The sequence below is a fragment of the Beta vulgaris genome, chromosome 1 (genome assembly GCF_026745355.1).
Source record: "Beta vulgaris subsp. vulgaris cultivar EL10 chromosome 1, EL10.2, whole genome shotgun sequence".
NCBI lineage: Eukaryota > Viridiplantae > Streptophyta > Magnoliopsida > Caryophyllales > Amaranthaceae > Beta > Beta vulgaris.
In genome coordinates, this window is record NC_079202.1 from 47,298,349 (window position 1) to 47,325,726 (window position 27,378).

General features: G+C 36.8%; 2 protein-coding genes across 2 annotated transcripts in view; both read right to left on the bottom strand.

Annotated features, from left to right (window-relative positions):
• Window positions 1-6,579: 6,579 nt before the first annotated feature.
• On the bottom strand, window positions 6,580-10,459 carry LOC104892093 (7-deoxyloganetin glucosyltransferase). The gene is made up of 2 exons (XM_010677923.4): window positions 9,552-10,459; window positions 6,580-7,661 (listed from the first exon to the last, which is right to left on the bottom strand). Exons 1-2 carry the CDS (start codon window positions 10,072-10,074, stop codon window positions 6,712-6,714), a joined length of 1,473 nt encoding a protein of 490 aa, XP_010676225.2. The 5' UTR covers window positions 10,075-10,459; the 3' UTR covers window positions 6,580-6,711.
• Window positions 10,460-14,283: 3,824 nt separating this feature from the next.
• Window positions 14,284-27,378, bottom strand: part of LOC104892067 (UDP-glycosyltransferase 85A2) — a 67,317-nt gene continuing 54,222 nt past the window's right edge. Inside the window, exon 3 of the mRNA XM_010677888.4 lies at window positions 14,284-14,323. Coding sequence (XP_010676190.3) covers window positions 14,284-14,323 — 40 coding nt within the window. The remainder of the gene's footprint in view (window positions 14,324-27,378) is intronic.

Genomic DNA, 27,378 nt, shown 5'->3' on the forward strand with positions numbered 1-27,378 from the left:
AGTGTCAAGGAATACTGTACCAGGTTGAAGGTTCTCGTCGACGACATGGCTAATGTTGGCGCCAAGGTCTCTGACAAATGCATGGTCTTCGTCTTCTCCAAGACCTCACTAGTGAGTACAAGAGTTTTAAAACCAATATACAATGCAACATCGCACTCCCCTGGGCTGCGGTTAAAAAACGCAGCCTTTCCTTTTTTGCCCAAGGGCTGCGGGCCAAAAACGCAGCCCTTAGGGTTATTTTGACTGTAACCCTTAACACTTTTTCCTCTAATGAGAGTATTAAAGGAACTCAATAACACCACAATCACATTGATACCTAAAACAAGATGCCCTAAAAATGTAGCAGAATTTAGGTTAATATCTTGTTGTAATACACTTTATAAGTGTGTTACTAAAATGATTTACAGCAGACTCGAGAAGGTTTCCATATGATTCCATCAGACTAGTGATGACATGTGTCACTACACCTATGTTTTCTTTATTGATTAATGGAAGTATGGAAGGATACTTCAAATCAAAAAGAGCAATGATATCATCTAGCATTTGCTGATGATATCATTTTGTGTAGTGGTGGTGACTTCCAATCCATATACAAGATGTTGCAGGCTTTTAAATTGTTTTCTCAATCATCAGGGCTGTGTGTAAATGAGCATAAATCTGATTTCTACACTACTAATGTTGATGAATCAGTGATTCAAAGAATTAAAGAGGTATCAGGGTTTAATCATAGTAGGTTACCTTTCAAATACTTGGGGGTTCCTATATGTGCTAGAAGGGTTAATGTTGCTGAATGTGAAGTTCTGCTGGCAAAAATGTGTGCAAGGATCAAAGTGTGGAGTAGCAGGAACATTTCATATGCTGGAAGAGTCCAGTTGATCAATTCAGTGCTACTGAGTCTTCATATCTACTGGGCACAAGTATTTATGCTACCTCAGACTGTGTTAAGGGACATTGAGAAGATTTGTAGAGCATTTATATGGTCTGGAAACTATTTTAGCAATGTCCCTGGTAGCATTAAGTGGGAGAAGGTGTGTAGCCCTAAGGTTTCAGGGGGTCTTGAATTCAGGAGAATCAAGGACTGGAACATGGCTGCTCTTGCAAAATATGTATGGGCAATTACAACAAAGCAAGATAGCTTGTGGGTCAAGTGGGTGCATGTTGTGTATATTAAAGAGGAAAGTTGGTGGAGGTACATTCCACCAAAGAACTGCTCATGGTATTGGAAGCAAATTTGCAATGTTAAAGAGATAATGAAGCTTCACTACACAGAAGATGAGATGAAGAACATGATACATTTCAAGATAAAGGTGGTGTATAATAAAATTACAGGGGAAGGAGAGAGAGTTTACTGGGATAAGATGATATGGAATAGGCTAGCAGTGCCTAAACATAGAGTGATTAGCTGGCTAGCTATTCAAGGTAGACTCAAAACAACTGATAGATTATGTCAGATGGGTGTTATAACTGATGCACAATGTAAACTCTGCTATGAAAACACAGAGAGTCATCAGCATCTATTTTTCCACTGCTCCTATGTAAAGAGAGCCCTGAAGTATGTCTTTGAATGGCTGGGTTTTATGAGCAGGCAGGATCAGTTGCTGAGAATAATGATGATGCTGAAGAGCAGAAGAGGAAAATCCAGAGTACAGAAGCAAATACATGCTGCAGTAATCACAGCAAGTGTCTATTATGTCTGGTGGGCAAGGAATGAGGCTCAATGGAACATGGTTGTCTGGAGACCAGAGAAGTTATATAGAATCATTAGAGAGTGTATAGTTATGCGTGTTACCAGTGTTTTGCCTAGGAAGATTTCTAGCAAAGATATAGAATGGTGGGAAAATGTAAAGAGCAAAATGTATAGTGTATAGCTGTTAGCTGAAACTTTGTAGCTTCCCTTGTGTGGAGGAGTCCAACCTAGTTGGTTTGCTCCCTAGGGATTAGCTATTGGTGTATTGAGTTTTCTGGTGATTAATACTACTTACTCTTACTTAGCAAAAAAAAAAAAAAAAAGAGCATTGAGGTAGGGGGATCCGATATCGATCTCCCCTACTATTTGTCATATGTATGGAGTATCTTTCAAGAATACTTCATAAATTGAGTGAATTAGAGCAATTCAAATTTCACCCAAGATATGCTTATGTGAAATTAACCCACATGTGTTTTGTTCATGATCTTATATTACTCCGATCCCTCCATTCTAGAATACTCTTGACATTTATTAAGGCACTTAGTTTTAGATGACAAGTTGTTTAATTATCAATTGCTATTTTATAGAAAAGTAGATGTGATAGAACTTAGTAGTTAGTAAAAATAGTATTATTTTATTTCAAGGAGAGAGAATGTGGGTTATGGTTAGAGTTAGGGCCGGTGATGGGGCTGTGCAAACATCCCCACCGCACAGGGCCCCCATTTCAACAGGGCCTCATATATTATTGCTTGCATTTATAAAACAAAGTACTTGCTTTGGCTTGCTAGTATGCTACATGACTATTTGTTTTATGTCATGAGTTCGAATCCCACTCTATGCAAAATTCACAAAGTTTTTTTTTTCATTATTACTTTTAAAAATTCATTTGGGTTTTGTGGTTGCGTTATTACCTTCTTCTTTGCAATATACTAATCTCTATTACATAAGGGAAGGGGGAGCAACGGTGTCCTCTTTTGAACTGACTATTTTGCCCCCCTTCCCTTTCTAAATTATAAAAGGAACGGAGATAATAGGAATTAGTTGAAAAGGGCTTTTATATAATTAGACTTAAATTTGATTCATCTTCATATAAAATCTGAAAACAAGATGTGTATGAAATTTGATTAATTTATGACACTGATGAAAAGGTTACAAATTTATTTCTTTTTTAAAATTCCAATATAAATTTTTGCCCAAAACTTTTGCAAAATATCCATGTTCAAAAATAAATTTTGAAAAACAAAATAATATCAAACCTTTTGCGAACAACTTTTGCAAAAATCCGTTTTCAGAAAAAAAAAATTTACATTAATTTGCGAAATCAGATTGTGTATGAAAAAGTTTAAATTTCATTTCACCTATAATTGAAACTCAAAGTGTTAAAATTTAGAAAAGGAGAAAAATAAAAAATGACTATTTCATGCGAAATCATATTGTGTATGAAAAACTTAAAATTTCATTTGAAATATAATTGAAAGTGAAATTGTGAACATTTAGGGCCTGTTCTCCCCAGCTTATTTTCAATTCAGTTCAGTTCAATTCAGTTCAGTTCAGATCATTTCAGTTCAGATCAGTTCAGTTCAGTTCACATCAGTTCAATTCAGATCAGTTCAGTTCAGCTCTTGACAATACTTTTACTCTCACATATCACTATTCATTTCAGTTCAGTTCAGTTCAATTTAATTCAGTTCAGATCAGTTCAGTTTAGTTCAGATCAGATCAGTTCAGTTCAGTTTAGTTCAGTTCAACTGTTTTATGCCGAAGAGAACAGGCCCTTAGAAAAGGAGAAAAATTAAAATGATGAAAATTTTTAAATATCAATTTGTGAAATCATAATTTAGAAGCTAGACAAGGAAAAATAACTGAAATTGTCTTATACTTTTCGGTTACAGTTTTGGGATCATAGAGAAATTACTTAAATCCATATCAAAAACTATTATAAATTACAAAAATGAATAAAAGCAAAAAAAAAAAAAGGATATTTAATAAAGAGCATCATACTGATTATAAAAGAATATGCGCATATAAGACTTGAGAAACAAAAAACTATTCAAAATCACAAAAATGAATAACAACAAAAAAAAAGAACATGAAAGAATCTTATTCACAAAATGGAGGTGAACTTAAATACTAACTTGCATTTTCAGTTTGTTTACTACTTAGTATTAGGCCTAAAAATATCATCGCATGCATCGCGTGCACAAAAGGCTAGTTTCATATAAGTCATCTCTCTTCCTTATAAGCATATGTGTTTTCCTTTATGTAACATGTATAAATCATAATTCTACATCAAAGAAGAAAAGAAAAGGTATTTGTCCTTCCAATATACTTATTTCATATAGTTCATATCTCTTCCTTATAAACATATATTTTTTCCCCATACTTTTATGTAACATGCACATATCATAATTTTATATATTCATCTATTTATTTTCCTAAAATTGTTTGATTATTGGAGTTATTGTGATAATAAGTTTTTATTTTTTCACAATATGTATAAATCTATAAGGAAATTAGGGCCTAATTTTAAAAATTAGCACAGGGCCTCCAAATTGTTTAGGACGGCCCTGGTTAGACTTGATAGGTAATAAGAGTGGTATTATTTTATTTGGAGGAGAGAGAGTGTGGGCCAATATTTAAAAAGTAGAATGATTAAAATAATAGTGATTCATATCCCAAATAGAAGTGTAAAGAGTATCCTGGAATAGATAAAAATAGAAAGTGTAAAAAGTATTATGGGACGGAGGGAGTATGTTGTAAAAGAGAATTTCCTTCAATATATCTGTTACTTAGAGCTTTCAACTTATTCTCAACAACAACAGGATTACGAGCAAATGTCCATAAATCTGCTATTTATACATGTTGTGGTATGCGAGAGGGGGAAGTGAATCAAAGTTGTGGATGCCTTAGGATGTACTAGAAGCCAGCTCCCTTTCAGGTGCTTAATTAGATGTACCAATATGCTCCAAGAAGATTACTGAAGCACAGTGTGATTATATTGTTGAAGAAATGACTGCAAGAATTCGAGTGTGGAGTATAAGACATCTGTCTTACAGTGTCAAAACTCAATCAATTAATGCAGTACTATTGAGTTTGCATAGATATTGGGTTCAAGTAATTGTTATACCTGCAAGCGTGCTGAATGAAGTTATCATAATATGTTGAGCATTCATGCACAGTGGCCAGTCTCATACATAGAAACAGCCAAACAGGAGCAGTTGCTGGGGATGAACTATGTTGGAGTAAAAAGAATGGTTGGGTTTCAGAGAGGTGAAAATGGAACATTGCTTGTTTAGGAAAGTATGTGTGGACTATAGCTTTCATCAAACAAGACAGTGTATGGATCAAGTGTGTTCATTAAGTTTACATTAAGGGGGAGAATTGGTGGAATTATGTGCCTAAAACAGGATAGAGTTGGTACTGGAATAAGATCTGTCAGATTAAGGAGCAATTGAAAAGTCACTACACTAAACTAGAATTCAGCTCCTGGCCTTGTCTTCATTCTGTATATAGATCATCTATGAGAAGCTCAAAGGTGATAAACAAGATGTCTATTAATAAAAGATTTTTGATTGAAAAGTAATATAAATATTTACTCATCGACTTATGTACATGTTAAAATGTAATGCCATGTCGCCATACGTATATGCATGTGTCATGTGTGATATATATATAGAGAGAGAGAGAGGAGGGCTCTTGTGAGAACACCTCCTCTATGTGAGAACACTTTTTTATGTGAGAACAAATCTGAACCTTTGGATCTAATCTAATATAACCGTTCTAAATGCACTTATGAGTAATGACGTTTTTGTAATTTAGTTTAACCCTTACCCCCTTCTTCCCCATCTTTTTCACGCTACTTTTTCTCTCTCTTTCTAAAGTTTCGCACATCTTCTCTTTCTGTCTCCTCTGTATCATCGTTCATGGGTTTTTGTTCTTCAAAGTTTTAGTTCGATTATTTGCGGATTCCACACTTTTTTTTCCATAATTCAACAAGTATTATTCGAAATTTTCATCATCTATCATATACCATCATAAGCACCTAAATGATATACGACAGCAGAAATCCAAATAAAAACACATTATATTTAGGCCATTAGTGGTTTCTAACTTTGAGTGAAAGTGTGTTGGTTACTATGATACAGCATAGGGTCACTATGATATAGCAGAGGGTCACCATGATATGGAAATAGTAAATATTATTTTTTCTTGACTAATTTCTTTAAACATGTAATAGATGGGTTATTATGATACATGGTCACTGCTATGATACTTTCTCATAGTTTTGCAGGCTTAGTTGCTCAATGTCGTTTTCTTGATTCTCTTGGTAAATTTCTTCAATTTTAGGTTAATTATTATTAGGTTAATTAGTATTTTGTTTTCTTTCACATATAGAAGTTGGTAATCTTCGTTTTAGGTACCTTTATAATTTATATAGTAACCCTTTTTTCAATTAGTTTTATTAGAACACTCTTTCAAATATGTACTTCCTCATTATAGCTACGCTTTTCTAAAATATAGGAACTATTTGATATAGTTACCATTTTGACACTAGAAAACATTTTTACATGAAAAAGTGAGCCATTTGATTAGCCTAAACCTACCGATAAGATTCATTCTCACATAAAAAAGTGTTCTCACATAGGGACCTATTTTTACCGGATCCCAACCCTATATATATATATATATAATATATATATATATATATATATATATATAATAATATAATATATAATATATATATATTTATTGATAACAAATTAAAAATAAATTGCTTATCAGGATCATGATTATGGGATAAATTGCAAAAGCTTATTATGCATCTCGTTCATAATACATGAGGCTGAATTTAATCTAGTTTATTCATTGCAAAAAAAAAAAAAAAAAAGAAATAAAGAACGAGTTTTTTTATTTAAAAAAAGAGGTATTATTATTATTAATCAACATAGTGACAATAAATTTATTTTCGTTGTTTGTTTCATATCAATAACTACTCTTGTACATTGGACCCTGGTTCATCAATTTTAGTGTTTCAGTGGAAGAAACACTTGGCTCATCAATTGTTCCATATTGTTGTAAGATGATCCAGTAGGTCTTGTTGCCTTTTCAGCTAACCTTTTCAACTTGATTGCATTCCTTCGCATATCTTCACCCTTTTCACCCTCCATTAACTCTCTCACTTGCCTCTCAACCTCATCCCTCTTAACATCCTTGTTTATCTCCATGCCTGTACCCCATTTATTGCAGAAATACCAACAATTAGTCTGTTGTTCGGCGAAAAATGGCCAACAAAGCACAGGCTTTCCACCACATATGGTGTCAAGACTAGAGTTCCACCCACAATGGGTTAAAAAAGCAGCCGTTGCTTCATGATTCAGCACCTTTTCTTGATCACACCAACTAGCTAACATGCCCCTATCTTTTGTTTTAGTTAGAAAATCAGGCGGTAAAACCGCCAAATCTCCTGTGACAATATCCTGTCTAACGATCCACAAGAATGGGCGATTGCTCTTCGCAAGTCCCCACGCAAATTCGACAAGATTATCTTTTGTCATGGTTGTGATGCTCCCAAAACTAACATACAAAACTGAATTTGGCTTCATCGTATCAAGCCATTGTAGGCAATGTGAGTCCTCTTTCCAAAGATTGGACCCCAAGTAATTGGCGTCCTTATCATCTACATGTTGGGAAGTTTGGTTTAGTTGGTAGTGCAGTGGTCCAATGGTGTAGATTGGACCACCCATTTTAGATATGTCGTCAAGGACTTCGTGCTCTAATTCGTCAAAGGTATTGAATATGATTGGTGCTAAAGATTCGCAAGATTTCTCAACGGAGATCATCAAGAAATAAAATAATATGTCATCTTTTTCCATGGTTCTTATGAAGCTTGGAATATCCTTTAAGCGTATACCTTTCATGCTGGGGACCCAGTCAACAATCATATCCAAACTGCCGTTCGTCAAGTAATTAGGATCTGCAAAAAAACAAATAAGATCAAAATACAATTGTGGTTCACCCTCTTTTGGGTTGTAGTTACAATATAAATGTAAAATTTAAGCACATGTTTATTTGGCACTAGCGTTTTAGGTAGTGGATAAAGTTCGGATAATTCAAAAAGCTACTTAAGGAAAATTAGGAGTGTTTGGCAAGATAGCGATTATGGTAGCGGGTAGTGATTAGGGTAGATTATGGATAGCTTTTGTGTGCACCTGATTGGTAATTGATATTAACTTCATACAGTGAATTTTAATAGAGATATAGTGAACTTATATACAATATATTGGATTTTATTAACGGAAAACATATAGTAAAATTATATGGCTATATGCAATATAGTGGAGGATTTGATTTTAATATTTTAATATGGGGGAAGATATAGGTTGTGTACTATATCATGACACATGCTTTAACATATAGAAAGATGTAGTTTCTACTTGATATAGTTAGTGCATTATTGATTATAGTGAATTTCTGCATGATATAGTGAGTGTCTTAATGATATATAGTGGATTATTTAGAACAAATAATGTAGTTTCTGCATGTTATAGTATGTTTTTGAATGATATAATGAGCTTCTTCATGAAATAGTGGGTTTTTGAATGATATAGTAGCTTGTGTCTGAATGATGTAGTGAGTTTCAGCATGATATAGTATGTTTCACAATGATATAGTAGCTTGTGTCTTAATGATATAATATACTTTGTAGTAGGTTTCTGGTTGATATAGTGGGTTTCTGAATGACATATTGGATTGTTCATAAATGAGGCGTGATATTGGCTTGTTGCACACTAATGTTAATGTGAAATCGAGTTCACGCAAGTCAGATTGTAGTTTATTAGGTGTAAGAACTTGTTGAAACTAATAATTTGAACTAATATGAACTTATTAAATATGAAATTTATTTTTTAAAGATGAAGAGAACACACCCTAATTTTGGACTTTATTACTTATTAATTTTGGTTGTGGTTTTATTTTTTGCCGAAACTGATTTTATAAACTAAAAAGAAGAGTTAAATTTTTTTAGATAAAAGACTTCGTTAAGTCAAATCAAAATCGTATATTAGAAATTAGGATCTATGTGTAGAGTAAAAATCAAAATAAATTATTTATTAAATAATAGAGGGAGTATATATCTTTGGTACAAGTTAATATAGATATCGATCTCATGTAAGTTTTAGAACATAACTAGAGTCACTAATATTACATAGGAAAAAACCTCAATAACTCTATAGCTTTTTTTTCATTTTAGTCAATTATATTATCTATGTTGACCGTGTATTTCCATATTGATCGAGCACTATTTATTTTCATGTTGAAACGTCTTTGTGCTATATTCTAATCAATAAAAACTAGGTAAGCCCATGCATGTTGGTTCATTTTCTAGTCCAAATAGCTATTTAAAATTTTAAACGACTCTCACCGGACTCTGTCTTGATTATAATTAGTTTACCGGCACCTTTATTTTTCCAAAGTCAAGATTTAGTAAGTTTGATCGTAATTAATTTAACGTCAATATATAATACTAAATAAATTATATGAAGTCTTGTTAATCAAATTCATTCCAATTTACAAATTTACTTTATCAAATTTATATTATTATACATAATTATAGATATTAATCGTCAAAGTACTAAATCAACGAAAAGTACCATTAATGCAATAAGATGTCTTATCAATTTCAACAGAGCTTATAATTTTTTGTCACCTTTTCAACTTTTTGCAAACTTATTGGTTTCACTTATGTTTCACCTAGTGCTACCAAATATAGCTTACTAATATAATCACTTGTCAGCATTCAAGATAGCAGAAATGGATTAACAAACACAGCCTAATAAGTAGATAGAGAAAGCTCATACGGATATACCTTTGAAGGGCACAATGCCCTTGTCAAGAAGTAATCGATATTGAGCATAACCTAAGAACCCACAAGCGCTAGCAGTCCACAGGAGAATCACAGGCAAGTCACCGAGGTCTCGTGCGGCATCAAGAGTGAACGGCATGATACAGTCCGAGAGAATAAAGGTGACAGGCGGTGAACCTGCGGACGGATCATTAAGCCTTTGGAGGAGCTTCTTGAAGGGGTCAAGACAGTTATTTAGAACAGCATGGAACATGGAAGGAACGTCTTGGGTGGCATCCGGATCAGAGGGTGGTATGCCATCCGGTATCGCTTCGAATCGGAAAGATGAGAGACCATCAAGGGAGTTTGGACCCCTCGACCTAAGAAGCCTGCGATGGTTGAACTCAGTATTTACAAAGGTTATGTGGAAGCCTTTAGAATGGAGTAACTTGGCTAGATTTAGCATTGGGCTTATGTGGCCTTGTGCAGGAAAGGGGACACAGACTGCATGAAGCTTAACTTCTTTCTCACTAGGTAACTGCGTCATTTTTTTTTTTATTGTTTCAAGCTTTCACCACTCTTTTGAGTCAATCAAATCAAAATAAGATAATGAGTTTAATAGTCTTAATAATAGGAGGGTGAGTCGAAAAACTTATTAGATACAAGAGTTAAGTACGCCTTTTATAGCTCTACTCTTCGCAACTTGTCCAAGGAAATTTACCCTGGCACTTCGTGAGTGTCATAATGCCGTGTGAGATCAAGCAGCTCAAGAAGCTTCAATACTTAGGCACCACTCATGTTACGTACGTTCTAGTCTGTTAACACTCTCTTTAATTTTACAACCAAAAATATCTATAATAATGTCTTCTAATTTGTCTTCTACATGTCTATCCGAAGAATATCAATTGAACATACCATGTGCATACATGTAGGGAACATTATCTCTCTATGTTCCTAAAGTAGAGTATTTTGTCCTAGAGTTTTTGTACCTAGTATTCTTTATTGATCCTAGGCAGATTATAGCTGTTTTCTTTTGTCCTTTATGTTTTGTGTGTTTGTACAACACACTCTTTTTCTCTAGGTTTAGCTTTACCTCTGTGTATATATATGTGAAAGGGATAATGTAACCGTTGTTGCTTGATAATACAAGCATCACTTTGAGTGTTATACCAGAAGAAAACTGGAAAGAGAATTTCATATTAAAAGAAAGATTGAGTCTTTGATTCTTTTCATGGTATCAGAGCAACAGGGTTTTGAATCCTACGCTTAAAGTTTTAAAGGCTCGGTTTTAAGTCATGGCAGGTGATGATGGAAAAGAATATAAGAGTTCTTCAATCAATCTCTACAAAGACCTTCTCTTCATATCTGTGAATGAGAATGGTTCAAATAGTTTAGGGAACATCAGTTTTCATGGGAACAATTTTCTAAATTGGAGTAAGAGCATCTGAATTGCCTTAGGAGGCAAGAACAAACTTAGGTTTTTAGAAGGAAAACATCCAAAAACCAACTATAGATGATGAAGAAATCCATAAATGTGAAAGATGCAACTTTATGGTAAGGTCATGGCTCCTTGCTAACATGAAACCAGATGTGGCTGCAAGTTTGGTATGCAATCAACAAGGTAGTTGTGGAAAGAAATATTGAAAAGGTATGCTCAAACCAACGCACCTCAGTTGTCCCAAATCAAGAAGGAACTATGGGAGTTGCAACAAAACAATCTAAGTGCGAGTGAGTACTACTGCAAACTGAATAGTCTTTGGGATCAAATTTCAGACCTGTAAGGGATGCCAGAATGCTCTTGTGGTGCCATGCTTAAATGTTCTTGCAACATTGCAAAGAACATGATAGAATTGCAGGCAACAGAGAGGCTGATAAAATTTGTAATGGGTATGAATACAGGAAATGATCAAATGAAGACCAACCTGTTAAGTACTGACCCTATGGCGTATGTCAACAAAGCTTGCATTCTGGTGCTTCAAGTGGAAAGGCATAAGCAGATTACAGGAGAGATGAATGCTGCTTTCGAGGCAAGTGCGCTGCAAACAGGCAAGTGCATACTAGGAGCTTGGGTCCTTTACAAAATTTTCACAAGAAGGATTATTATAAGCACTTGAAGATGGAAAAAATGTCAAAGTTTTGTGAGCATTGTGGAAATAAAGGGCACTCAAAGGGGGAGTGTTTCAAAATAGTTGGCAATCTAGTATAAGAAGACTCCAGAAAACTTCAAACATGCTGGGAATATGGTGAAAGATGCAGAGAGTTCAATGCAAGACAACCCTCTGGACTTCACTAATCAGGATACAAAAGGAAGTGGTGGAAAGAATGATTGCAACTTCATGAGCAATCTGGTTCAAGAAGTGATGAAGGCCATAAATGAAAAACAAACTGGTGGAAGCAGCAGCCAAGCTAACTTTGCAGGTAAAATTAGCACTTCTAATGCAGTAGTGAATAGAATATCTGCTAAATATGGATCCTGGCTCATAGATTCAGGAGCCTGTGACCATATGATAGGTAACAAGAAACTATTGACAAACAGATTGACTTTGAAAGGTAAGATAAATGTAGGACGTCCTGATGGAAGTGTGAAGATTATGTGTGAAATTGGTGATGTTGTTCTCAATCATGACATAACCTACTTAAAGAATGTTCATTATATAAGTGATTTAAATCATAACCTGATCTGATATATGTTGCTAAGTTGTTGAATGAGAGGAATCTTCAAATGATTTTAACAAGAATGAATGCATGTTACATGACCTTTCCATTAAGAGAAATGTTCTTTTGGGAAGAAAAGAGAGTGACTTTTATAAGCTGAAGCAAGATTCTTATGATGTGAAGCAAGATGATGGAGCTGTTTTGAATACCAAAAAGTTTGACACTATGATGAATTGTAATAGTGTAGTGAATTTAGACCTTATACATGCTATACTAGGGCATGTTTCTCTGTCTAAAATGCAACATTTAGATTTTTGTAAGTGTAAAAGTCTTAAGGATTATTTTTTTGACATTTGTTCCCTTGCTAAACACCACAAACTACCTTTCTCTCTAAGTAAATCTATTACTTCTCATGTTTTTGATCTAATCCATGTGGATTTGTGGGGGTCCTTATAGGACCAAATCCTTAACATGGACTAGCTATTTTCTTACTATTGTTGATGATCATAGTAGGGTCACTTGGACCCAATAGTTTTCCAACAAAGAACTGGTCAACGGAACTCTTCTGAGTTTTTTTATTCACATTGAAAATCATTTCAACGCGTAAGTTAAAACTCTTAGGAGTGACAATGGACCTTAAATTTTCCAAGAAGAATGTAAGCAAATGTTTGTTGACAAAGGAATTACTCGCCAAAGAAGTGTGGCAGGAGTTCCCCAACAGAATGCTTGAGTTGAAGAAAAACATAGGTTCTTGCTTGAAACAGCTAGAGCCTTAAAGATACACTGGTATACCTAACTATTTATGGGGTGAATGTATTCTTGCAGCTACTCATCTCATAAACTTGCTTCCTAGTTCAGTGATTCAATGGGAACACCATACAAGAGATTGACAAAAAGGGAGTCAGATTATGATCACCTCAAAATGGTTGAGTGCTTATGCTCTGCCAGTTCTCAGAAGAAACCAGGAAATAAATTTGCACCAAGAGCAATAAGATGTGTCATGTTGGGTTACCCTTACTGCCATAAGGGATATAAGGTAAGGATTATGTCTTTGACATAACAGGGAAAAGAGAAATTGAGTTAACTGCAGACTCAACATGTGCCACTATGGAGGAGATAAGGAAGTCAGGTGAATTTAGTGAGAACTACCTGAGTTATATCAACAATGTGCTCAGAATCAGAGAACCACTTCACTACACATAAACAGCAACAGATGAAGGATGGGTTCGTTCTATGCAGGAGCAGCTCAATGCCTTGGACAACAACAACACCTGGGAATTGACTCACTTACCAGAAGGAAAGAGTGCCATTTACAACAAGTGGGTGTACAAGATCAAATTCCAACCTAATGGTGAGATAGACAGATTGAAAGTTAGGCTTGTGGCTAGGGGAGATGAGCAAGTGGAAGGCAAGGATTATAAACACACCTTCTCCCCAGTGGCTAAGTTCACTTCTGTGAGGACCTTAATTGCGCTCGCTGCTATTCGAAAATGGGATTACATCATCTAGATATCAACAATGCCTTCTTGCATGGATATCTAAATGAAGATGTGTATATGAGACCACCAAAGGGCTATTTTGAGGCTTCTATTGGGCAAGTATGCATAATAAAAAGAAGCTTGTATGATTTAAAACAAGCATCAAGGCAGTGGAATATTGAACTCACCAAGTTTCTTCTACATAATGGTTATGTGAAATCAAAGCAAGATTATTCTTTGTTTTCTAAAGACACACATGGCAAGATGATGTATGTGTTGGTCTATGTTGATGATTTACTCATTACAGGAAATGCTCATGGTGAGATACAGAAAATTAAAATGGATTTAGACACAGCCTTCACCATCAAAGACCTAGGACACATGAAATATTTCCTAGGTATTGAGGTGGCAAGAAATGAGTCAGGCATCACTCTTCATCAGAGAGAATTTATTCTTGATATCCTAACCAGTACAGTAACTACCTGTTGCAAACCAGTGAAATGCACTTTTCCAAAAGGTGTTAAGCTATCTAATGATGAAGGGGATGTCTTGGAAGATCCAGAATTTCTATAGGAGCATCACTGGAAAAGCTTCTTTATTTAAACCTAACAAGGCCTTACCTCTCATATTCTGTATAGTAGCTTAGCCAGTTCATGACAGAGCCTAGAAAGCCACATTTACAAGTTGTCATACATGTTATCAAATATCTTTTCAGGCACTCACTAGTAGAAAAAGGACGATTTGCGTCGCCCCATTTGCGTCGCACATAAACGGAAACGACTCAAAAATGTTACTTGCGTCGCACCAGAAGAAGAGTGCAACGCACATCATGGGTAAATGAGCACCAAGATGAGCTTGATAATAGGTTTTTAGTGTGTCGTTAAGGCACTAAGAACCGCTTTCCAAACAATATTTATAATCCTAACAAGCAATTACTAAGGGAATAGTAAGGGCAAGTCAAGGGTCGATCCACAGGGAAAATGGGATTGATTAAAGTCTATCAAGTCAGACTACCTAATTGAAAGGTATTTGGGGGTTTGAAAGATGTTTGGTAACAATTAAGACTATCTAACAACTAGAACAAGCAAATATACGAGTTTAAATATCAAATAAAAGACACTAGAGTTAAGGTTACTAGTATGAATAAGAACGGATGATGATTGTTAATGCGATTGTGAAGCAACAAAGACGATTATGCAAGGTTTAGTTCTCCTCTAAAATACTCGAGTCCTCTCTCGAATGGTCCTCAAGAGTAATCACTTAATCAATCAACTAAATCCTCTCTCGAATGGTCTTTAGTTAATTGATTAAGAGATTCAATAAGTTTGGAAAACCCCTAATGAAGGATCCCCTTAATTTCCATCCAATATCTTGGTATAGAAATTAAGTTGATTCTTGGGGATGATAAAAGAGTTCAAAATCCGATTTAAGAACATTTGAAATCAAAATACCAAAGTATAAATGTGATCAATATCTATCCTAAGGTCTCAAAACACCAAGATCAATGCATAAACTTCTCCATTCATCACAATCACATCAACATCATATTTAAAACCCTAATTCATACTTTCACCCTAACCCTAGATATGAAACTACTCACTAATCATTGAGTTTAACCAATTAAACATAAAATCTATGACTAATCTAAGGTTAAACATGATTAAGAATGATTAAACTAATGAAAATCGCAATTATAACTAAGAGAATAAGATCTAAATAATCTAAGAACATAAACAAACACCAAGAGAATGAATAAAAACTGAAACTTTGAATTAAGATAAGAAAAGTACCTTGAATGTCAAATCGAATCACAAACTATGATCACTAATCTCAATTATCAATGAAACTAAAGTGTTTTCTCTCTAATACAAAACCCTAAAATTTTCTGAAAACTAGAATAAAGCGAAGTCTAAAACTCCTCTCGAAAAGAGGGTTTAATGATCGATTTTTTTCTTCGGATCGTAGGTGCGGGGCACCAAAAGGAGGTGCGGGCGCACCTTGCTCAGGTGCGGGCGCACCAGACCTCAGGTGCGGGCGCACCAGACCTCAGGTGCGGGTGCACCAGACCTCAGGTGCGGGCGCACCTGAGTCTTCTGCCTCAAGGTGGAAATCTCCCGTCAAATGGTGCGAGCGCACAATGAATAGGTGTGGGCGCACCACATGTCAGGTGCGGGCGCACCTATGTCTTCTGCCTCAGTCTAAGTTCCTCCGTCAAAATGTGCGGGCGCACATGTAGCTGGTGCGGGCGCACCAGACACAGGTGCGGGCGCACCTTGTACTGGGTGCGGGCGCACAGAAGTCGTCTGTAATATGTCTCATGTTAGGTCGATGGTGCGGGCGCACCAGCAGAATGTGCGGGCGCACCAGCGTGTGCGGGGAACTCTAGCGCACCTCATGCTCCTCTCATCCTCTAGTTGTTCCCTTGTGCCATGTCTCGCATTACTCGGCCCCGAAAAAGGTCATACCTGCAATAAAAACACGAACAAACATGGTGAAAGCATATGCGCTAGAAATTCGATCAAAATAGATCGAAAATCTAGCAAAATGTCACTGTGATCAAGTATGATCAAGTGAATGAAATAGAAGGGAAAAGTGAGGAGAAGAGGAAGAAAAGGAGAAAAAGGGAGCTAAAACAAGCCAAAAGAAAGTCATAAAGTGCGTTAGAAACGCACTTATCAAACTCCCCCAAGCTTAGCGTTTTGCTTGTCCTCAAGTAAACCAAGAATGAGAATGAAGGAAAGAAGAAGAAAAGGAGAATAAAAAGAAAAGGGAAACATGCAAGAAACTAACCTATATGCTCTAAATGCGAGGTTACAAGCATGACATGCAAGCTAAATGAGTTCATAGCAAGATTTAGGAGACCAACCAAACACAAGAGGGAAGATGATTAGGAAGCACAAGAGTGACTCTAAGGTCTCAATCCACCGATCAGCCGAGTCTTTTTGAAAGAAAGCTTTCCAAGAATGATTTCTCACTCTTCTCCACTTCCAAGACCCAAGTTTGACTCCTCCCTAGGGATGCTCAACCATAATTGCTCGCCTCTACCATGTTTTGATGACCCTCATCATGACTTGCACAAAATCTCACCCGCCACTACTAAATAGATCAAGTCCAATCTAGAAGTCAAAAGGGACTTTGTTAAGGTTGTAACGGGGCTAGGTTAGGGGTGTGGATTATATTCTAGGAATGTGGTGCAAAAAGGGTAAGTGGAGTACAAACTAGGGTAAATACTCCCCAAGCTAGTCCTAACACTATTCTCAATTAAAGAAATCTCACACATAACCTTGAATTTCACTTGTTTCTTTTTCACTTTGTGAACTTTTTCATTTTTCTCATCAATTTGATCATTCTTTCTTTTCATGTTCAATAATAAACCAAATCAAACAATAAGAACTTTCTTTCTTTTATTTCTTTTGTCTTCTTTTTCACAAAATTTTTCAACTTTTGCTATCATACAAGCACATTAACTCTCTTTCAACCAAGACTTAATATCAAAACCACTTAACTCAACAAAAACTACACATGTACTCCACTTTGGGGAAAGTTTGGCCATGACTCATTATGTGGGTTAAGCAAAAATAGGATAGAAAGGCTCAGATGGGTTGAGAAGCGAATATTATGCAGGTATTCAAGCTTTTGGCTTTGTAGCTCCTATTACTAGCAAAAGAAACGCCCTAAATCATTCTCCTAGAGGCTCGTCTTATGTAATCTTGGGGAGCTAAAATGCAAGTCACAAGTTAGGCGATCAATGGTGAGGGTTGTGAGTGAGTCTTACGAGGTTCTTACCCCTCCTTCGGGATTCATCGCCACAAGGGGCAAGGCAATCCATTCATCCAACTCGCCTAATTTCAAAGAGACTCTACCAAAAGTTATCGGTTTCAAGAGACGCCTAAAGTCACAACAGGGCTTCAAAAATCATCAAGTCTAATATGAGGAAGGTCTTCCAATCGAGACATGAACACTTTAGCCACAAATCATGCATGCAACCAAGCTAACCTAAATGCAGAAAAAAGAAGAAAAAAAAGAAAAAAAAAGAAGAGGAAAATGTTTTATTATTATTATTATTATTATTATTATTATTATTTTTTTTTTTTTTATAAAAATATTCAAAGCAAAACAAAACTACCAAAGCAAAGCTGTACAGGTGAAGAGAAGTCAGCAGGGGTGGGGGAAATCAAAGCCGGCAGACAGGAACAATCACCAACTGATACCGAAAACCAATGAGACCCCTAGATTCTAACCATCAATGACCCCAAAACTCCCAAAGATATAGACATACATGCAAGTCCCCAAGCTTAAGCAAAACTCCGCGCTCGGAGTTGCAAAAGGAGGAGAGGAAGGGGGTTATGAAAAGCTCCTAATAGTTCCCACCATTACCCCCATCTGGAGGGGGTAAGGAGGGAAATACCCACCAGAGTACCCATCAGGATAGTAGATGGGTAGTGGGGGTAAGGACGGAAAGAAGGCTCCTCAAACGGCCCTTCTCGAGGGTCGAAAGAAGGAGGATAGTGGGGATGGTTAGGGAAGAGAGGCTCATGTCCGGAGTGGACATTGGCGAGGTGAGTGCGCCAAGCCATCCTAGACACATGGTCGAGGTCGGTGCGGATACCAGCAAGAGTAGCCGTAACCGCACGGTGATTGGCCTCCTGAGAGGCCTGCATCTGGGCTATGGCTGCCATGACAGAGCCCATGTCGAAGGATTGAGAGGAGGAAGCTTCGGCCATCTCACTCTCAGGAATGCGGTGGTCGGGCCTCGGACCTCTCGGAACGCGTGGAATGCGCTCCGTAGGAATGGGCTCAGGGATAGCCCGTGGTATGTTATGGGCAGGGGGAACCCGCCAACGATTTTCAACGTTAGCGAGGAGGTCCCAAATGAAGTCGGGCCCTATATAACAGTAAGGTCGCCCCCCCCCCCACAAGCCAGATGCAGTTTTCCTTTTTATAATTGCGCAGAAATTTCATCTACTGCAGGCTGGCACCATCCAATCTGTTGGACTGACCAACAGTACGCACGCTGGCTTCCAAGCGAGCCAGGTCATCGTTCAAGTCAAGGTAGGATGCTAGCCGGGTGACCATGCCACCACAAAGGATCTCCCTAGTCACCGTTGTGCCCCCCCGAATCTCCTGCAGTCAGTTGAGGAGGAGAGCAGCAAAGTTAATGCGGGCTCTATGGTGGGCCCCGTCAGTGGCCAACCAAAGAACCAGCAGCTCCTCCTTCCTCAACTGCCCGACTTCCTGCTTAGGAAAGATGGTGTAAACCAACATCCTATGGAAGTAACGGAGAGCAAGGTGGATGATCTCCGACGCTTTGGACGAGTTCGTCCGAAACGGAGTCGTACCGTTGGTGATCTTTGTCCACCACTCTTGCTCATTGTATCCCTGCCAGATGATGCCCAAAGGGGCATCGCAGGGAGCTCGAGGGTCCATCCCAAACGCCTAACAGAATTCGTCAAAAGACAGTTGTAATACCCCATATTTTCAAGTATTTATTTATTAATTAAAATATTTATTTTCTAAAATAAATATTTTAAGCAAAGGGTATTTTAGCAATTTCACTCGTTTTAAATTATTTTGGCGGAAGATGGCGCCAAAATTAGATTTGTTAAACTTTTGGTTTTAAATCCTAGTCAAAATTATTCAAAAAAACCAAAACCAAAAAAAAAAAAAAAAAAAAAAAAAAAAAAAAAAAAAAATATTTTTTTTTTTTTAGGCCATTATTTTTTACGGGATTGTGAAGTAAATAAGGGAGTTTTGTTTTCCAAATTTATGATGAAGGTTACAAATTTTGGTTTAATCTTCTAATTTATGGTGAAGGTTACAAACTCTTTAATTTTCAAAATTAAGTACTCTACATATTCTACTCCTATAAATACCCCACACCTTTAGCCATCTTTTCCACACAAAAACTTTGGAGAATCCATACTTCAAGGTTCTACTTTCTCTTCTTATCTATTCTAGTTTTATATTTCTTATTCAAGTTCTAATTCTCTTTGGGTTGAGAAAAGAAAAAGATTTTCCATGTTTCTTACTCAAAAATATTATGCTCATGATAGGTTATTCATGTTTACATTCATGATTAAGTTCATGTGATAAGTTACTTATTAGATTTTTAATATTAGTTTGTTAGGAGATCGTTCAAGATTAAGACTAAGTGGAGATACTAGTATACTTTTTGTGTAAGATCAAGGTACGTCATGTAGCTAGATCTTTTAAAATGTGGTTTATATGATAAAATTGTTTATTGGTTTTATTGGTTGGATTGGTTTAGAAATTTAGTTTAAAATGGTTACAATGTTTTATTATTCACTCTTGAAAGTGAAAAGAAGGAATGATATTATCAATCATTTTATATAGAAGTTTTGTTATCCTTTTTGGAAAATTAAATTATTTTTACAAGGAAAGGTTGATTGGTTTTTATGAACTTTGAATGTTCAAAAAGTTGTTTATGAGGAAAGGAGGTTTATTCATGACTTACAAGTCATATTATTATTTCCGCTTGATTAATATCAAGAGATTCAAAGTCCACTTGTTGGCAATTATAGTTACCCCTTGATATAGCTCCGTGATGGGATGACTAGCTTGGGGGTGTGCACACTTAGCAAAATAGAAGGGGAGATAAGAAGAGGAATTGTTTTCAGGATTATTTTTAATCCAAGTTGTTTGGAAAGAGTTTATTCTTAAAAAGGTTATTCTTGAATTACTATTCAAGTGTTTGGAATTTGTTCTTGTTGTTCTTAATTATTATTCAAGTGTTTGGTAAGAGTTTGTTCTTAAAATGTTATTCTTTGAATTATTATTAAGTGTTTGAAAATAGTTTATTCTTAAAGAGTTATTCTTGAATTTTTGGTTATGGAGTTTTCGAAATGAAAAATTATGACGAACTAACAAATGTGTTACTTATCTAGTACATTTCGTACTCAGTTTTATACTGACGCGTATTTTCTTTTTCCTATTTGGCTTTGCCCTGTTTACCTTTTTGGTAAGCAGATTTGCGGTGAATTTTGGATGTGCATGGGAGCATACGGAAGGGATCTTCACCTAGATTAGGTGTTTATTTATTTTGAGTATTGAGACAATATTTACTTTTATTAATAAAGAAGTATTATTATTTTTGGTTAAAGTCTTCCGCTGCAAGTTATTTTGGTTAGTTAGTAGTTGGTTGCCGAAAGCGTGTTAGTCACGTGGCGGTAATACTCCTAAATTACTCAAATGTTATTTATTAAATTTTTTATTTAAAAGTGAGTAATTTGGGGGTGTTACAAAGTGGTATCAGTTTTTCAGGTCTTGAAAAATAAAAGTTGAACATTAAAATTGATGGGTAGACATAAATGGGCATATAGAGTTTCGCATTTGCTTCTAAATTGTTTTTGTTAAGTTTAGTTATTTTATTTTTGACGATTTGTATAGATGCATCTTGCTAGTGCCACAAAAAGGTATATACATATTTATATTATAATTTTATTTGCAGATATGAAGGGTGTAGATATGTTGGAGTGATAAGCCCTGTCTAGGATTAGGAACGTTCTGCCTGATGATATGGGTAACTTCCTTACTCGGAAGGTATAATCACCTTGGCTATTCTATATCTTTAAATTAAGTACATTTTAAAAAATTTTTTAAATAAATATTTTAAGCCCTAGTGGTGCATTTAGTACAAATTTTGAATCATATTTTTTTTTGTTAACACATATTAGTATTACTCTTATGATATTCTTGTAATATCTCAATTCTTTTTACTTATGATTGTTGTTGAAAGTAGAGGAAAAATTTATGTTATTCCCTATGTATGGGATAACAAGGAGGTCATGCTGCATTGGCCAGCAAATAGTTATATTTGTATTATATTTCTTTTAATGAGTAATTTTGTTAACAGATGATTAACCATATGAGGGACATGTATTACTCTGAAGAACTTCTTTTGGAAGGAAAAACGGTCCCTGATTTTATAGATGATATTGTTGAGGCCAGTGGTATTAATGCATTTGACTGGGAGCCATGGGTTAGTGAGGAACCCTACCAAATTCTGTTAGCCTTAATTCACCTTCCTCAGACACCCAAATACCAAATCCTCCATGATAAGTACGCTAATGTAGTCCTACCAACTGGGGAGTGGAACAGAGATAATCATGAGTTCCAGGGAGTTTGGTTAGCCACTATTCTTCATTTTGGCACCGAGTTAATGTATATAGAAATAGATGGAGCCCAAAGGGTGGGGATGCCATTGATATTGACCTACCTAGCCCAGTATCCACAATTTCTTCAGTTGATAGCATGGGATATGAAGGTTCATCTGAGCCTGATAGCCCAGAATATACCCCTCGAGAATACCCAGGCCAATATGATTATATGGCTATTGACGAGTTGGAGAATGTTATTGAGGCGGGCTACCAGAGTTTGAAGTCTCCAGTAACCAGAGGAATATATAGTTTTGTTTTGGCCATGAAACGGCCTAGTTGTCTTAAGAATATTTTGATACACTCAAATGTTCTAGTAGTTGTTATGAATAAGGCCTCATATTTGGCCGTGATGTACGAAATATGTGATTGCTATATTTTGAACTATTATATTGACATGGTTATTTATTGAATTGTTTGGTAGATAGACAGTAATTCTCTGAATGTTTATATATGTATATTTACTCAAACACTTTTACTCCTAGCAGAATGGCAGAATGGCAGAAAGAAGGAGAAGGAGTATGGGTTCTATGGTTAGAAGGCTAGCAAAGATCACTGAAAACATCACTCAAGTGATAGCTAATCAAGAAACCAAGCAGAGTGAGACTGATAGTTTTGGTGAGGTCTTTAAGAGGGTAGCAGCTGTCAAACCTCCGACTTACCATGGGAAAGAGGACCCAGCTAGCTTAGAAAACTGGATCCGAGAATTTGATAAGCTTTTTGATGCCATAGTGTGCCCTGAAAACCTTAGAGTTAATAATGCTGTTTATTATTTGAGAGATGAGGCAGACCTCTTGGTGGAAACAACGAAAAGATGATCTTTTAGAGGATCCGAACTTTGGGTGGGACGAGTTTAAAGAAGCCCTGAGGAGTAAGTTTTATCCTGCGTACTTAAGGAAGCAAAAGGCTATGGAGTTCACCAATCTGAGAATGGGACTATGTCTGTTAATGAGTATTATAGCAAATTTTTGGAGTTGATGAGGTTCGCACCTGAGATAGTACCATCTGAGACTTTAAAGGCCCAAAGGTTTGAGCAAGGGTTAACCTTAACTCTCCAAAGTAAGCTAGGAGGAGTAACTTTTGAGACTCTTGATGAAATTTATGGTAGAGCTGCTCACTTATATGGGATTAAAGGAAGAGAGATTGAAGGGACTTCCTCGGGGAAAAGAGGAAGTATAACAACAATGGGAACCAACAAATTGGAGATAAGAAGCCTAAGCCAATGGTGGATTTAACCAAACTGAGAAAGATAATAGGTACCCTAGTCGGAAGCCTAATGGGAACCAAGGGAATGGGAAGAAAGCTGAGAGAACCTTTTTCTGCAAAAGGTGTGATAAGAACCACCTGGAAAAGATTGTCAAGGCAACTTGGTGACATGCCATTATTGTCAGAAATTGGGGCACCGTGAATATGAGTGCTTTAGAAAAGCTGGTGGAGAACCTGCAGTCAAACCTGACCCGAGTAGTAAGGCACCTCAGAATGATCAACAGAAGTTAGTTTCTTCCGATGCTGGTGTTAAACCAGGGATGGGAAATCAGTCTAAAGGCAGAGTTTTCGTCATGAACCGCGTGAGGCTCAGAATGTTTCTGAGGTAGTAGTTGGAACCTTTTTCATTAATTCCTTGTCTGTCAAAGTGTTATTTGATTCAGGAGCATCTCATTCATTTATTTCTAGCACTTTAGTAGACAAGCTCCAGTTAAGCAGTCCATGTCTATTTCATTAGAAATTGCATTGTCATCAGGGGAAATGTTTAATTGTACTAGGTTGCATAGTCAAGTACCTTTAGTGATAGTTGGGGTGAACTTCCATCCGACTTAGTTGAGTTTGATTTGTCAGACCTCGATGTGGTTTTGGGGATGGATTGGTTGGGAAGATTCAAGGCTCATATTGATTGTGAGGCCCAGAAGGTGTCCTTAGTCGGTCCTAAGAAAGAAAGGGTGACTTATAGGAAGCTTGGGAAGGAGAAGGGAATGAAGATAGTGTCTGCGATGAGAATTCAATCTTATGTGAAGAAGGGGTGTCCGTTATTGGGGTTCAGAGGATTGAAAAGGAAGATGAGAATAGGGAGATTCCAGTCGTATCTGAGTTTCCTGATGTGTTTCCTGAAGAGATACCGGGTATGCCACCGATTAGGGATCTTGAGTTCACCGTAGACTTGATGCCAGGAACCGGACCTATTTCAAAGGCTCCGTATAGAATGGCTCCAGCTGAGATGAAGAGTTAAAAGTTCAGTTGGAGGAGTTGTTGGAAAAAGGGTATATAAGACCTAGTTCTTCTCCTTGGGGTGCACCTGTATTGTTCGTGAAAAAGAAGGATGGTAGTTTGAGGTTGTGCATTGATTATCGGGAGTTGAACAATGTGACGATCAAGAATAAGTATCCGCTTCCGAGAATTGATGATTTATTTGACCAGTTGAAAGGAGCGAGTTTTCTCGAAGATAGATTTAAGGTCAGGTTATCACCAATTGAGGATTGCTGAGGGTGATATTCCTAAGACTGCGTTTAGGACGCGGTATGGTCACTATGAGTTTACAGTGATGCCGTTTGGTCTGACAATGCACCTGCAGTGTTCATGGATTTGATGCATAGGTTTTCAGGCCATACTTGGATAAATATGTGGTGTTTATAGATAATTTTGATATATTCAAAGGATAGGAGTTGTCATGAGCTGCATTTGAGGGAAGTTTTGTCCACCCTAAGAGAGCATAAGTTGTACGCCAAGCTCTCTAAGTGTGAGTTTTGGTTGGATGAGGTTGCATTTTTGGACATGTTATCTCAAAGGAAGGAGTTTCGGTGGATCCTACTAAGATTCAAGCGGTGCGCGAATGGCCAACACCGAAGACGGTGTCTGATATAAGGAGTTTCCTTGGGTTAGCTGGTTACTATCGAAGATTTGTAAAGGATTTCTCAAAGATATCGAGACCAATGACTAGCCTGATGAAGAAAGAATGTAAGTTTGTTTGGACTCCAGAGTGTGAGGAAGCTTTTTCGGCGTTGAAGGAAAGGTTGACTACAACACCAGTTTTGGCTCTACCTGATGAAACCAGCAGTATGATGTTTATAGTGATGCTTCGAAATTTGGGTTAGGGTGTGTATTGATGCAGAACCGGAAGGTCATCGCTTATGCTTCTAGGCAGTTAAAACCATATGAGGTGAATTATCCAACCCATGATCTTGAATTAGCTGCAATAGTGTTTGCTTTGAAGATATGGCGACACTACTTGTATGGGGCAACGTGTAAGTTGTACACGGATCATAAGAGCTTAAAGTATATTTTCACTCAGAAGGAGTTGAACATGAGGCAGAGGAGGTGGTTGGAGTTGATCAAGGATTATGATCTTGAGATCCAGTATCATGAAGGGAAAGCTAATGTTGTTGCTGATGCATTGAGTCGAAAGTCGAGTCATTCAGTTAATGCAATGGTGCTGCCAAGTCAGTTATGTGTCGAGTTTCAGAAAATGTCATTGGAGGTACTAGAAGAAGGCGGTGTTGAAGAATTATTGGGTTCTTTGTCGATTCAACCCTCAATCTATGATGAGATTAGGGAGGGTCAATCAAAGGATGAAAAGTTAGAAAAGATTCGAGAGAAGATCCGGGATGGTCAGGTGTCGGATTTCCAGATGCCGATGATGGAGTATTCGGTTCAAGGGGAGGTGGTGTATACCAAGTAATAGAGAAGAGTTGAAGCGGAAATTAATGGAAGAAGCTCATAGCTCACCTTATTCAGTACACCCAGGTGGTGATAAGTTGTATAAGGACATGAAGAAAATGTTCTGGTGGCCAAACATGAAGCGAGAGGTAGCAGAGTTCGTGGCTAAGTGTCTCACATGTCAAAAGGTCAAGTTTGAGCACAGAGGCCGCAAGGGAAGGTTCAACCTCTGGATATTCCGAGTTGGAAATGGGATTCTATATCAATGGATTTTGTGTCTGCATTACCAAGAACTAAGGCTGGAAATGATACAATTTGGGTAGTGGTAGATCGTCTAACTAAATCTGCAACTTTCATACCTATGAAGAATACTTGGTCGATGGATCAATTGGCTAAAGCATATGTGAAGTGGGTGGTGAAATATCATGGTGTGCCTAAGGACATTGTTTCCGATCGTGATTCACGATTCTTGTCCAACTTTTGGCAGAGTTTGCAGAAGGCTTTGGGTACTAATTTGTTAATGAGTACAGCTTTTCATCCGGCTACAGATGGCAAACAGAACGAACAATTCAGACTTTAGAAGATATGTTGCGATCTTGTGTTATGGAGTATCAGGGTTCGTGGGAGGATTTCTTGGATTTAATAGAATTTTCCTACAACAACAGTCATCATGCAAGTATTGGTATGGCTCCGTTTGAGGCTTTGTATGGTCGGAAGTGTAGAAGTCCAGTCTGCTGGAATGATATTAGTGAAACGTGGTGCTTGGACCGAGTTCCTCAGAAGAGACGGTGAAGCAGGTGAAAGTGATTCAAGAAAAGATCAAAGCAGCTCAAGATCGGCAGAAGAGTTATGCTGATTTGAAGCGAAGGGATGAAGAGTTTCAGGTTGGGGAGAAGGTATTGTTGAAAATATCTCCAATGAAAGGGGTGATGCGATTTGGGAAGAAGGGAAAGTTAAGCCAAAGTATATCGGGCCATATGAGGTGTTAAAGAAGATCGGAAAGTGGCATATAAGTTGAATTTGCCAAATGATTTAAGTCGAGTCCATGATGTTTTCCATATATCTCAGTTAAGGAAGTATATTCCGGATGTGTCTCATGTGCTGCAACCTGAGACCATTGAATTAGATGATAGTTTGACTTACGAGGAAAGACCTGTAAGAATCCTTGATAGTAAAGTTAGAAGTACTCGGACTAAGGATGTAAGATTAGTCAAAGTATTATGGTCAAACCATCAGACTGAGGAAGCAACATGGGAAGCAGAAGCGGATATGCGCAAGAAATATCCGGCGTTGTTTTTCCGAGGTTAGTTGTCGAGTTACGGGGTCGTAACTCCTTTTAAGGGGGTAGAATGCGATAGAGTTTCGCGCTTTTACTATAGTTATTACATTTTAGCATATTTTTGAGTCATTATATGCATTTTAGACATGAGCATTTGAGTTAGAAACTACAATTTTAAATTTTAATCCATTTTTGGAAAGTGATTATGACTTTTTGTCTTGAGTTTCGAGGTCGAAACTTCTTTTAAGGGGGTAGACTGTAATACCCCATATTTTCAAGTATTTATTTATTAATTAAAATATTTATTTTTTAAAATAAATATTTTAAGCAAAGGGTATTTTAGCAATTTCACTCGTTTTTAATTATTTTGGCGGAAGATGGCGCCAAAATTGATTTGTTAAACTTTTGGTTTTAAATCCTAGTCAAAATTATTCAAAAAAAACCAAAAAAAAAAAAAAAAAAAAAATTTTTTTTTAGGCCATTATTTTTGACGGGATTGTGAAGTAAATGGGGAGTTTTGTTTTCCAAATTTATGATGAAGGTTACAAATCTTGGTTTAATTCCTAATTTATGGTGAAGGTTACAAACTCTTTAATTTTCAAAATTAAGTACTCTAC

Bases quoted from the DNA above. Each gene is read 5' to 3' on its own strand.
- LOC104892093 (XM_010677923.4), bottom strand. From the start codon at position 10,074: ATGACGCAGTTACCTAGTGAGAAAGAAGTTAAGCTTCATGCAGTCTGT. The intron at 7,662-9,551 runs GTATATCCGTAT...GTTTTTTTGCAG, and splicing joins GGGCATTGTGCCCTTCAAAG to ATCCTAATTACTTGACGAAC.